The 12,613-nt window shown below is 57.8% G+C and overlaps 1 protein-coding gene across 1 annotated transcript in view; it reads left to right on the top strand.

Moving 5' to 3' along the window:
- The first annotated feature begins 8,576 nt into the window (after positions 1-8,576).
- The window catches only part of LOC125357613 (ribosomal protein S6 kinase alpha-2-like), a 73,115-nt gene continuing 69,078 nt past the window's right edge, over positions 8,577-12,613 (top strand). The window contains 1 exon segment of the mRNA XM_048354566.1: positions 8,577-8,692. Within this exon segment, the coding sequence (XP_048210523.1) occupies positions 8,630-8,692 (63 nt within the window). The 5' untranslated portion in view covers positions 8,577-8,629.

Genomic DNA, 12,613 nt, shown 5'->3' with positions numbered 1-12,613 from the left:
TGGTTCTTTTTGAGTCTCCTTTCCTACAGAGCTGTGTGGCTGGACCTGTGCCCACCTTGCCCAGGCCCCGGGCGGCTCCAGTGCCCCAGCTGTGGATTGTCAGGGGAACCCCCTGGGGTCACCCGTGTCGCCCTTGAAGCTCCACCCCTGACCCCAGCCTCTCCAGTGGCGGGGACCACAGGCATGAGCTAATACGTTCCACATCCGCCTTACAGGATATTCACCTACGAGAAAACCGAGAGCCGGTGCCGTCAGGTGGAGAACGGAGTCTGCAGGCTCTTCATCATGCTCCCAGGCCCCATCTCCAACCCAGCCTTCGGAGCTCCAAATATTTCCTGCTTAGCCAGAGACTTGTTCAAGAAAAAGCAGGAGGGCTGGGGATATAGCCTAGTGGCAAGAGTGCCTGCCTCGGATACACGAGGCCCTAGGTTCGATTCCCCAGCACCACATATACAGAAAACGGCCAGAAGGGGCGCTGTGGCTCAAGTGGCAGAGTGCTAGCCTTGAGCAAGAAGAAGCCAGGGACAGTGCTCAGGCCCTGAGTCCAAGGCCCAGGACTGGCCAAAAAAAAAAAAAAAAGAAAAAGCAGGAAACAAGTCGAGATGTTAGAGATACACAGCGGCCTCCACCCGTCGCCTTCAGTTTCACTTGGATAAACTTAGTCTTGGAAACCCCTTTCCTTCCTTCCTCCCTCCCTTCCTTCCTCCATTCCTTCCTCCCTTCCTTCCTTCCTGCCTCCCTCCCTCCCTACCTTCCTTTCTTCCTTTCTTTCTTTCCCTCCCTCCCTCCCTCCCTCCCCACTCCCTCCCTCCCTCCCTTCCTTTCTTCCTTTCCTTCCTTCCCTCCCTCCCTCCCTTTCTTTCTTCCTTTCTTTCCCTCCCTCCCTCCCTCCCTCCCTCCCTCCCTCCCTCCCTCCCTCCCTCCCTCCCTCCTTCCCTCCCTTCGCTGGGATTGAAACCCAGGGCCTCTCCATCCCAGGCAGGCACTATGCCTCCAGGCCCTGGAAAATTCTTATAACCTTCCCCATGCCCAGAGATCAATGCTCCCCCCTCACACACTCACGCAAACACACAGAGTCACAATGCTCCCCCCTCACACACTCACGCAAACACACAGAGTCACGCACGCACCTTTGCAAACACCTTACAAACATTCCCCAGCACCTCCCCGTGCCGAGCGCGGGCTGGCCCAGCCCCTGCCCCGCCAGTGCTCGTCATCCAGGGCTTTCTGAGGATGACTATAGACAGGGCACGGGGAGGGGCAGAGATGCCACCTGTTGCTGGGGGCTGGGCTGGGGGGACAGGGCACGGGGAGGGGCAGAGATGCCACCTGTTGCTGGGGGGCTGGGCTGGGGGGACAGGGCACGGGGAGGGGCAGAGATGCCACCTGTTGCTGGGGGGCTGGGCTGGGGGGACAGGCCACACTTTCCAGGCAGCTCGCCCCCCCTTTCCACACCGGGGCTGTGAGGTCTCTGGAAAGCGGCCGCTGCTCTCCCCAGGGTTCTCTGTGGGTGTCCTTGCTGCCCGGGGGCGGCAGCTCAGGGGCTCACGGGGGGCTGACGCTGGGCTGACGCGCTCACTGCACGGGCCCGTCACCCGCCTTGTCTCCCACTGACCTATTCTGTAAGAGGAATCCTCACCTCCTGAAGGTCACACCCAGCAGATGCGAGGGGAGAATGTGTCCCGGGCGCAGCCTCATGGCCCCGCCGCCTCCCGTTCCAAGCGGACCTTTCCGTGGTTCGGATTGGTACAGCTCCTCTCGAAGCTCAACAAACACGATGCAGAAAGTTATTCTTAGCATTTTTCTGTTCTAGCCATTGCTGAAGCTAAGCCCACTTCAGGGAAGCAAACAAAACCAAGACATGTTTTCCTGCCAGGCTGGGTGCCAAGGTTGCCTGACCTGTTCCGTCCTTACAGTTTCCTAACAAGGTAAGCAACATCAGTTCTTTTCTTTTTAAAAGACCAGATGTAGAATTCGAGTCAAGGGCATGAGGATAAGAAAAACAACTCACTCAAATGATAATGCCCTGTACATTTTTAAAAGCTAGCAAGAAGGATTCTGAAAGTTTTCGCTGCAAAGAAATGATCTGGTTTTGCCCAGATTCCCGCATGACACAACGGAGAATGACAACGTGGTGCCTGTTACTGTACCCAGCAATTAAAAACGAAGAGCTTCACACCTGCCTTGTCTGTGAACAGAAGAGCCACGGTGGGCTTCTGCACTTGCACGTGTTGTCCTTGGATTTTGACATTCACACCTCCCATCAGAAGTCCCTCCCCCCCTCCCCCCCGCTCTGTCCGTTGTGGAACTTGAACTCAGGGACTGGGCACTGTCCCCGAGTTCTTTGGCTCAATGCTAGAGCTCTGTCATTTTGAACCACAGCTTCACGCCCAGTTTTCTGGTGGTAAATTGGGGATCAGAGTCTCATGGACTTTCCTGCCCAGGCTGGCTTCCAACCGCCATCCTCAGATCTCAGCCTCCGGAGTAGCTGGGATGACAGGCGTGGGCCACCAGGGCCTGATTTCAGTTTCTTGTCTCAAGAAGCCTAAAGGTCTTGTGAGATCTAGCCTGCCACATTTCACACGCTTCCTTCTCTTTTCTCCGGGAGAGTCACGCGCCGTGGTTGTGAGCTGCTCTTTGTCATTGTGCCTTCGCTTTTGCGTGTGTACGTAGTGGGGCTGGAACTCAGGGCCTTGAGTTCTTGCTCAGTGTTCTTGCCCGCAGCACAAATTATCTGAAGATTCCTCTAAATACCGTGCTTTTTGTGGTTACTTATCTCTGAGAAAGTACCCACTGTGGTGTTGAGGATTTACCTAACAAGGGCCATTTGTGTGTCTAATATTCTCCCGTAAATGCCAATTACCGCAACTTGTTTCAGTCCACTCGCACATCTGGAGCACGAAGTGGCCTCACGCCTCCTGTTTGTACTCTTCAGTCCTCTTCCTTTCTTAACTGGGCAACTGAGGAGCCGTTCCTTTTGTAATAAAGACACTTGGGCACCATTAAAGCACAGAGCATTAATGAAGAAAACCTGCGTGCCCTGGTCTGGCCCTTGATACCCGTCACCTCTCAAATCCAGGCCCTGTCTTTCCGACTTCCATAGGCTTCCTTTATTGTATTGTACTGTATTCTTTTGCATGTGTATGTGTGCCAGGACTAGAGCTTGAACTCGGGGTACTGTCCCTTAGCTTTCTCACTCAAGGCTGGTACTGTACTATTTGAGCCACACCTCCACTTTGGCATTTTCAGGTTAATCAAAGCTGGGAGTTCCAGGGACTTCTTGCCCGACTGGCTTCTACCTGTGAACCTCGGATCTCAGCCTCCTGGGTGTCATATGGAGGTCAGATGTGGCCAGCGCCATCACTGGCTATTGAGGGGTGTCAGATTGACTCCATCTCAGATTAAAGAGCGCAGAAGCTGACCCCATCTTCACTAAGATCTCCCCTGCCCTATCCAGGGAAGCTCCCCTTCTCTGTGATGAGATTGTGTAAACTGCTTGACCACCTGAGATGTGGAAGGCTCAAGGTTAAACCCGTGCCCTCCCGTGAGTAGGCGAATCCGCCTGCAGCCTGTGAGCCCCACCAAATCCGTGTGCCAAGTCTAACTAACATGATAGGTTGGTTCAAACAGTTGCTAGGAGGCAGACTGTAACTCCATTGCCACCTGCGTGTGACCTGGCACGCTCTGTGAGTGTTGTAACCTCATTGGCCACCTGCGTGTGGCAGGCTTGACCATGGGGTGTTTGACTTTATAACCTGACCCTGAGCGTGGCCCGGGGTGCGCAGCCACAGCTCCCGAGTCTGGGCTGCCGCCCTGGCCGGCCAGCCTGCTTTTTACGGTTGTGGCTCAAGCTCCCAAGTCTGAGCCGTGACCCTGGCCGGTCAGTATACTTTTTACTTCCCCAGTAAATCCATCTTTTTACTTGAGACTGTCTCTGAGTGGTGGACTCTTGTAGGGATGGGGGATTCCCCCCTCAGACCCCATTACATTGTGGTCCCCTCCCTTGGGGGGAGCCCATTACACTGGGTAGCAGGGATTACAGCGGGAGCTGACTGCATCCATCCCTAAGAACTGCTTCATGGGCAGTCACTTCCTGTGCAGCATTTAGCAAGAGGACAGCTTTCATCTTGGCCTCCCTGCAGGACCGGCAAGGTAGTAAGACGGGTGGGAGCCAGGCTGTGGAGTGTTTTCTGTTTGTTGTTGTTTGCGTTTGCTTTTGTTTCTTTTGATGCTGTGCTCGTTTCTGGAAACGGCAGGTGGGCACAGAACGCGGGCGAGCTGGGCAGTGAGTCGTGTGTCATCCTTTCTCTTTGTGCGTGCTCTGTGCACGTCCGCATGCGTGACGTGGACGACAGGTGCTTGCCAGTCGCTGCCCAGGGCCGGCTGCCTTCGCCGTCCGTGGCGAGAGCCCGGCCGCCCGGGTCACCGTGACTCCCGAGGGCTCGCTGGGAACCCGGCACGCTCCTCTAGAACGTTCTCGCTTATAATTCGCTTTTCATGATAAAGACGGGCTGCTTACACTGCACTCAGCCTCCCCCCCCCATCCTTTGTGAATAACTTCTTTGGGGGGGGGGAGCTGCTGTTGTGTGCGGCGTGCCACGACGCTGTGGTGCCGGCAATGGGCCGTGACGGCATCCCGCGCCCGCCAGCGCCCCGGCCGAGGCCACCGCGGACGCCTCGTGTTTGCCGCGCGTCTGTCAGCCTCCCAGGGCCGCTTGGAAGCAGAGCCGTTGCCAGCTACCGCGTGTGCTGGGCGGCCCCATGCAGGCGGGGGGGGGGGGGGCAGGGGGGCGGAGGGTGGAGGGGGGCGGGGCCCCCGCGGAGGGCTGAGGCAGGGAGAGGAGGCAGGGCCCCACGCACCGTGTTCTCCTGCAGCCCCTCCCTGACGGGGAACGGTAGCACTGCAGTGCCATTGAATTTACGATCATGTGTTCGCCTTCTCTCAACGGCGGCGCGTCACTGCTGCAGGCTGGGGAGGATGTAGGACAAGGTGGCACTGACGGAATGGTCTAGATGACGGGGACGCAGTTGCACAGTTAGGAGGCGGGAGGGCTGAGCGCCCCGGGGGTGGGGGGGTGGGGGGGGGTCTGCTCCAGACCACTCGCCGTCTGGGAGAGGGCACAGGTCCTGGGCCCTAGCATCAGGACTCCGTCTTTTCCACGGCGTCCTCCTTCTCAAAGGGCTCCAGGCCTGTGGGAGGAGGGCCCCCCCACCCCACCCCTGCCCTCCCCACACTGGGGGCTGGGGCGGGGTCCCCCTTCAACACTTGCGTTGGGGAAACTCTGCCTGCGGCTTTGGAAAGATGGGTCTCGTGCTCGAGAACCGCATTTTGTGAAGGTGGTGGAAACAGGGTCAAGTGAAATTAGTCATTTATTTTACCAAGTCCTTTGGGTGTCACCGGCAACGCAGACAGCCCAGGGCACGGCACAAGGCTGTTGACAATGCCTGTCAAGGTCAAGAGCGGAGGTCAAGGGCACGGCCCCATCTTGAGCCCCCGATGGACGGGAGGCAGTGGATGGGTTCCCTCTGCTCCTGAAACACGCCCTTGCTGCGTGGTGAGCACTGTGCGGACGGAACCCCAAGCGACGGACACAGCGCTGGTGTCAGGGCCGGGGTGGGGGGGCCCTGGCGGCTTCTCGCCCCACCTGGGCCCGGGGAAGAGGCGGCTTTCCGCTCTCTCCCTGTGGGAGATGCACGGGGTGAACAGGCTCCCTCTGCACCCTAACTCCTTCCCTTCGGAGAGAAAAGAGACGGGAGGGTGAGCGGTTCTGCTCCTGCCGCCGCTCTTGCGCGGGAAGAGTCGTTTCCACGGCGCCGCAGGCTTCCCGGGCACTGGGTTAAAAGAGTGGCTTTGGTGCCAGCTCATCTGTCTTGCGTCGCCGTGGAGCTGGGACTTGGGGCTCCAGCACCTCTTCTCATCGCGCTTAGTTGTCAGAACCCTGGCTCACGCGAGGCCCGCTTTCAACCAGGACGCTCCAACTGCTATTTTCTTTCCTTGCGATCTGTTGCTTGCTCAGAGGGTTTCTCGGAAACCCCTTCCAGGGCTCGAGTGCTCTTGGGATCTCTTCTCCAAAGGCACCTGATTTCCGTGGTCCTTTGCTGGAATCCGTATCCTCTGGGGAACTCCGAGGTAATCACGACTTCTTTACAGAAAAATCACTTCCTTGATGTCTCTTACAACGAAGCATCTTCTCCAACGCAAGCTTCACAATAGGGCTAATATTTTCCTGGATCAATATTTCCTTTTGAAAGCTCTCTTTCCCTTTGAGGTCCCAAGTGGCCTGTCCTCAGGTCCCTTCCTGCCACCCCCCCTCCCCCCCAGCAGGCCCATTCTGCTGGGCACCGGCAGTGTTTAGGAGGTGTCCGCGGTATTTGCTACCTGCAAGTTCTGCAAGGCAGCCTGAGGGGCCCGTGGCCCTGCAGACCCAGCGCCCCGGGTGTGCGTCGGCCTGTCCAGCTCTGCCCACCGTACTTGCTCCATCTCCCCGGGCTCGCCCCTGGAAGGGTGGGCGGGGAGGTTCCACCAGGAGTCAGTGTTACAGTTGCAGAGCTTAAAAAGAGACATCGTGCTGAATTCATGAGCCACAGTCTCAGCAATTCTCACCATACTCCTCGCAAGAAGAGCTCTTTTGTGTTCCCCGATAGCTAATTCTGGCAAGGTGTTTCACCCCGCACCTCCCAGACGCCTGTCAGTGCTCGGGTCTCTCAGGACGCCATGCTACTCCGACATCCTAGGCACACTTCCTCCCTCCTCCTTGCTCCTTCCCTAGGCAAATGGAGCACCGGAAACCGGGAGCTCCGCAGATGCCCAGTAAGAATCGTATCCCATTGCCTGCCCAGGAGCCTTCTGCCTGCGCTTCTCGGTGGTCAGGCTAACCATTCTTGACATGTCTTCAGTAGGGTCCTTTGCGCTACACGTGTCTGTCCACGTGTGTGTGGTTAGCCTGTGGCCTTTCGCCTTGGGACCTCCTGGAAGGTGGCACACTGGTCACTTTGACTTAGCTCTGTGTGTCTCGTTTGAAAGTGAGGGACGTCGCTGTTATTTTTAAGCCTGAGTGAATTAATCTTCAGGTCCTGCCTGGCCCCATTCTGCTGAAAGATTAAGTGGCTACATTGTAGATCAACTCTGTACCGAGCCTTCTGTTCACGTTAAACTCATTTTGCCATGAAACGCAAGGTGTCTGGGACCTGGCCTTTGTTTTCTTTTTCTTCATAATGAATTGGACTCCTTGGTAATCTTATAAAGATGAAAAGACAAAGATTGATAATTCGAGAAAGCCATTTTCCTGTCACTCTTTCTCAAAGATAAATGCATTTGCTATAGAAGTGAGTAAGCTTGCACTCGGAGCAAGATTAAATTGGATTAGACTTGATCACCAGCCCCCAGGAGAAGGAGCCGAAGCTCTGGGTTGAGCACTGGGAGATGGATGTGCTTCCCCGAGCAGCGGTCTCCTTCCCCGAGACAGCGAGGGCCGCGGCCCGGGCCCTTGCTCTCCGGAGGGCACGGAGGGCACGGAGGGCACGGAGCGCAGGCCGCGTTCTCCCGGGGGACGCGGGACCCCGGCCGTGTTCACGTGCTTCCCCCCCCCCACCGGGGGATGCGGGACCCCGGCCGTGTTCACGTGCTTCCCCCCGGGGGCCGTGGGACCCCGGCCGGCCAGGCTGTCCACAGCCCTTCTGCTGTCTCACGGTGCGTGTCTTTGGGGGTGCTCGCTCGCGGAGCCCCAGGATTTTCTCATCCGTACGATGGGATTTTGATGAGCAAGTTAGGTGAAAACACCGAAATGAGACCCTGTGGCCCCACGTGCGATGAGCGTCCGCCCCCCGGACGCCCCGTCCCGCTCCCGCCGAGCGTCCGCCCCCCGGACGCCCCGTCCCGCTCCCGCTGAGCGTCCGCCCCCCGGACGCCCCGTCCCGCTCCCGCCGAGCGTCCGCCCCCCGGACGCCCCGTCCCGCTCCCGCCGATCCTGCTGCCTCGGCCTTCCTCCGGGGAGGAGGCGGTGGGGTGGGGGGCGGGGGGCGGGGGAGGGGGCGGGTCTGTCTCCTGGCGGGGGAGGGGGCAGCGGGTGGGCCTGTGGAGCGCCAGTCTTGTCGCCGCAGAGGTGCAGAGGGGAGGACGGACCTGCGCTCCAGCCCCTCCTCCCCCGGCCCTCGGTTGCCAGGCTGTTTCTATGGCAGCCGCATCCTCAGCCTCAACTTTCACCCTCATTTAGAGCCAATTAAGGTAAAACGGCGAGGGGAGGGAGCGGCGCTCGGCGGGAGGGGGAGGCAGGGGCCGGCTTCGCGGGGAGGGCCCACTGGCCCGCCGGCCCAGGACAGACTCCAGCCCCAGCCTCGTCCTCCCTCCTCCCCCTCCTTCCCCGCCTCCTCCCGCGGCCCGCCTGCCGCAGCCCTGCCCCAGTCGGATTGGCGGGGGCCGCGGGACGCGGTCGTTGCCCAGAAGACGTCCTCCCCAGCCCCGGTGCCCGCCGGCTCCTCCCGCGTCCGCCCGCCCGGGCCGCCCGCCCTCCCTCCCTCCGCGTCGGCTTCGCGTCGGCTTGGCGGCTGCCTCCCCGGGCTTCTCTGAAGCTGTTTATTTTCTCTCTTACTATCAAGCCGACCGCGGGGACAAGCAAAGTTTGTCTTCAAAATGCCGATTGCACAGTTGCTGGAACTATGGAAGAAGATCGAGGTGGAGCCCATGGAGATGGAGGTGAGTGCAGGGGCGGTTCTGGGGGTGGGGGGCAGCGTGTGCGGGCGCCTGGCCAGGGAGCTGGCGGAGGCGGCGCGGGCGAGGTCGTGCAGGGCTCAGCACCATCTCTGTGTGCACGCGTGGCGAGTGCACTGGCAGCTCGCCAGAGACGCCAACAGGAGCCCTGTGGCCGTCCACCCCCCCCCACCGGGCTGCCCCTCCCCGCACCCGTCCCCAAGTCTCCGTCTCCAAACTCATCCACATCACGTTGCCCTGCCTTCAACAAGTGGCTCAGAATCCTAGACTCGGTTTACCGCAGGGAGGCAGAAGACCCGAAGGCTCGGCGCCTGAGCTCTGCCTGAGGAGCAGGCAGGGGGAGCGACATCCTCCAAGGGTGTGTGTTCAGACTGAAGGAGAAGCATGGTGAACCGTGCTGGGGAATGAATGAATGAGTGGGTGCCGGGGCCACGAGTGAATGAATGAGTGTCGGGGTCACTAGTGAATGAAGGAGTGTCGGGGTCACTGGTGAATGAATGAGTGTCGGGGTCACTGGTGAATGAATGAGTGTCGGGGTCACTGGTGAAAGAATGAGTGTCGGGGTCACGGGTGAATGAATGAGTGTCGGGGTCACTGGTGGTGGAGGCGGGGTCGTCGCTCGCGGGGGGCGTGGCTGGTAGGCGCGTGGCGGGGGCACCTCCCCAGGAGCAACACAGACTTTTTTTAATGAGAAAAGGCAGCTCCCAAAGTTCAGCACAGCGATGGGTTGGTAGCGGGGCCTGTGTGTGACAGCGACGTCACACGCGTGCAGACGCGATAGCTTCCTAGCCTGCGGCAGCTCCCCAATGCCAGCTCCACTCTGTGCCGCGTGGCCCACACCACCTCATACTTAGGCCACCAGGACGACTGGAAATGCTGTGTGCTTTCACAGACACGGAGCGCACAGAGACACTTACAGACACGGAGTGCACAGAGAGACAGTCACACAGACACGGAGTAAACAGAGACAGTCACACAGACACAGAGTGCACAGAGAGACAGTCACACAGACACGGAGTGCACAGAGACACACACACAGACACGGAGTGCACAGAGAGACAGTCACACAGACACGGAGTGCACAGAGAGACACACAGACACGGAGTGCACAGAGAGACACACAGACATGGAGTGCACAGAGAGACAGTCACACAGACAGGGAGTGCACAGAGAGACACTCATACAGACACGGAGTAAACAGAGACAGTCACACAGACACGGAGTGCACAGAGACACACACACAGACACGGAGTGCACAGAGAGACAGTCACACAGACACGGAGTGCACAGGGAGACACTCATACAGACACGGAGTGCACAGAGAGACACACACAGACACGGAGTGCACAGAGACACTCACACAGACACGGAGTGCACAGAGACACACACACAGACACGGAGCGCACAGAGACACTCACACAGACACGGAGTGCACAGAGACACACACACAGACACGGAGTGCACAGAGAGACAGTCACACAGACACGGAGTGCACAGAGACAGTCACACAGACACGGAGTGCACAGAGACACACAGACACGGAGTGCACAGAGACTACACTCACACAGACACGGAGTGCACAGAGAGACAGTCACACAGACACGGAATGCACAGAGAAACACTCATACAGACATGGAGTGCACAGAGAGACAGTCACACAGACACGGAGTGCACAGAGACAGTCACACAGACATGGAGTAAACAGAGACAGTTACACAGACACGGAGTGCACAGAGACTACACTCACACAGACACGGAGCGCACAGAGACAGTCACACAGACACGGAGCGCACAGAGACAGTCACACAGACACGGAGTGCACAGAGACACTCACACAGACACGGAGTGCACAGAGACACTCATACTGACACAGAGTGCACAGAGACAGTCACACAGACACGGAGTGCACAGAGAGACAGTCACACAGCAGTTCTACATCGAGTAAGTGGTTCTGCCATGGGAGGGACTTTACTTGATGTTTTGCAGTGAAGACTTTTCTGGAAGGCCAGACTCACAGTCTGTGGCTGGTGTTCCGCAGGGAGGGGTGTGGGGCCTGGCCTCGACCCGCTTTGCAGGTGGAATGGTGTAGACCCTGGGCCAGGGAGGGGCTCTGGGGCTGGCTGCTCCCTCGGTACTCGGTGAGGCCCGGGCGTTGCAGACAAAGCCTTAGGCACCGTCCTTCCGTTCAGGCTTGCTAACTGAAGTCTACTTCTTTTTCTTGTGAGAGATTTGATTTTTCTAGAAATTGAATGAGCCCATGATGGAGGGAGATTCTTTCTACTTCCCAGAGCTTCTTTGAGGCTTCCCGGGGCCCAAACCTCACTGCTTTTGGTGAGATGGGAGATGGCGTCTGAGAGGCGCCTAAACCCAGACCTCCTTTAGCTGTGGATGGGGCTTTGGGGGGCCGGGGGGCAGCGGAACATGGAAGGCTCTGTCTGGTTCATACTGTGACTCTAGACTTCAGAGCACCCCTAGACACCCCAGGAACGGTGTGGGTTTTAAGGATTTCTGAAGTTCATTGGGACATGGACTAGCCACCAAGAGTTCCCTATTATTAAGAACATGGGCCTTGACCCTGGAAATTGGCTTGCCAATCCCAAAAACTTGAAGCAGCGTTGGTCAATCTCTCCCGCCCAACCATTCTGCTGGCCCAGCAGAAGGGCGAATTGTAAATGTTTTTATGATGGGCTTCCTAAGCCACTCTGAAGGAAACGAGACTGGCTTCCCAGAAGAGCAAACCCCGTGAGATCATGTGTAGTTAAGATGGAGTGATATCAGTTGCTAGTTATTTAGAGCCCCGGGGGAGGGGTGGGGGAACGAGCATCATTCTACAGAAGGATGAAACTTCATATTCATCCTAAAGTTATTTCAAGTTCTTGAGGAAACCTAAATCGTCAAACACATCTGCAGTCCATGAAATGCAGACATCCGAGGCTGCTTTTACTGGCTTGTGCTGCCAACGTTCTCTCATTAAAATGGTTCTCCCATCGAGGAGGGAAAAGCTGGTATGTTCACGTGCTCTCTGAACTCCAAAGCGAGTGTCATAAAACCCCTGCGTGAAGATCATGCCTACTTCATCCTGCCGTCCCACCCCTTTTTTTATTCCAGTCCTGGGGCTTGAACTCAGGGCCTGAGCACCGTCCCTGAGCTTCTTTTTGCTCAAGGCTAGCACTCTACCACTGGAGCCACAGCGCCACTTCTGGCCTTTTCTATATATGTGGTGCTGAGGAATCGAACCCAGGGCTTCATGTATGCAAGGCAAGCGCTCTACCACTAAGCCACACCCCCTTTTAAATAGTTATTATAAAGGTGATGTACAGAAGGGTCCTAGTGACACAAACCAGGTAGAGTTCATCTCTTTTTGGACGATGTCACCCCCTCCCTCACTCCCTTCCAATTCCCCAGCCCCATTTTTTAACCTAAGAATCTCTGCTGGGAGATCTTCGTTCTGACAGCGATCTGCTTTTGCACAAACTCAGCACAAAAATCTACCCGAGTGGGTCAGAGTCTAGAAGTTAGCACTTCTGGATTCTTCTTCCCCATTGTCTTCCTTTCACCCTCTGCTCTCTCGGGTGCTGAGGGGCTTGAGCCACTGAACCAGGTGGCCAAATACAGTTCATCAGAATCCTCTTTCCTCCCGGGAAAGGGAAACCTGAGTCCCGCAGACCCCTCCACCTGGCAGGAGGGAGCGAGGGCGAGGAAGGAGAGAAAGGGGCGCTGGGTCTGTCGTGAGCCGTGTCCCCCCGTTTCCCCCGCAGGCGCAGCTCAGCGGTGCAGGGCTTTGCGGGGGAACCTGCTGTCGCAAGGTGTTTGTGGGCCTCGGACTGCTGTAGGGAGAAGTGGGAGAGGTGGGGGGGCGGGGAAAGCTCAGCCCACCAGGTCCTGCCGGTCCCCCTCAGGTTTTGG

This window comes from Perognathus longimembris, chromosome 9 (genome assembly GCF_023159225.1).
Source record: "Perognathus longimembris pacificus isolate PPM17 chromosome 9, ASM2315922v1, whole genome shotgun sequence".
In the NCBI taxonomy this organism is placed as follows: domain Eukaryota; kingdom Metazoa; phylum Chordata; class Mammalia; order Rodentia; family Heteromyidae; genus Perognathus; species Perognathus longimembris.
The sequence above is the reverse complement of the archived record's forward strand: the minus strand, read 5'-3'. Positions and strand labels throughout refer to the sequence as shown.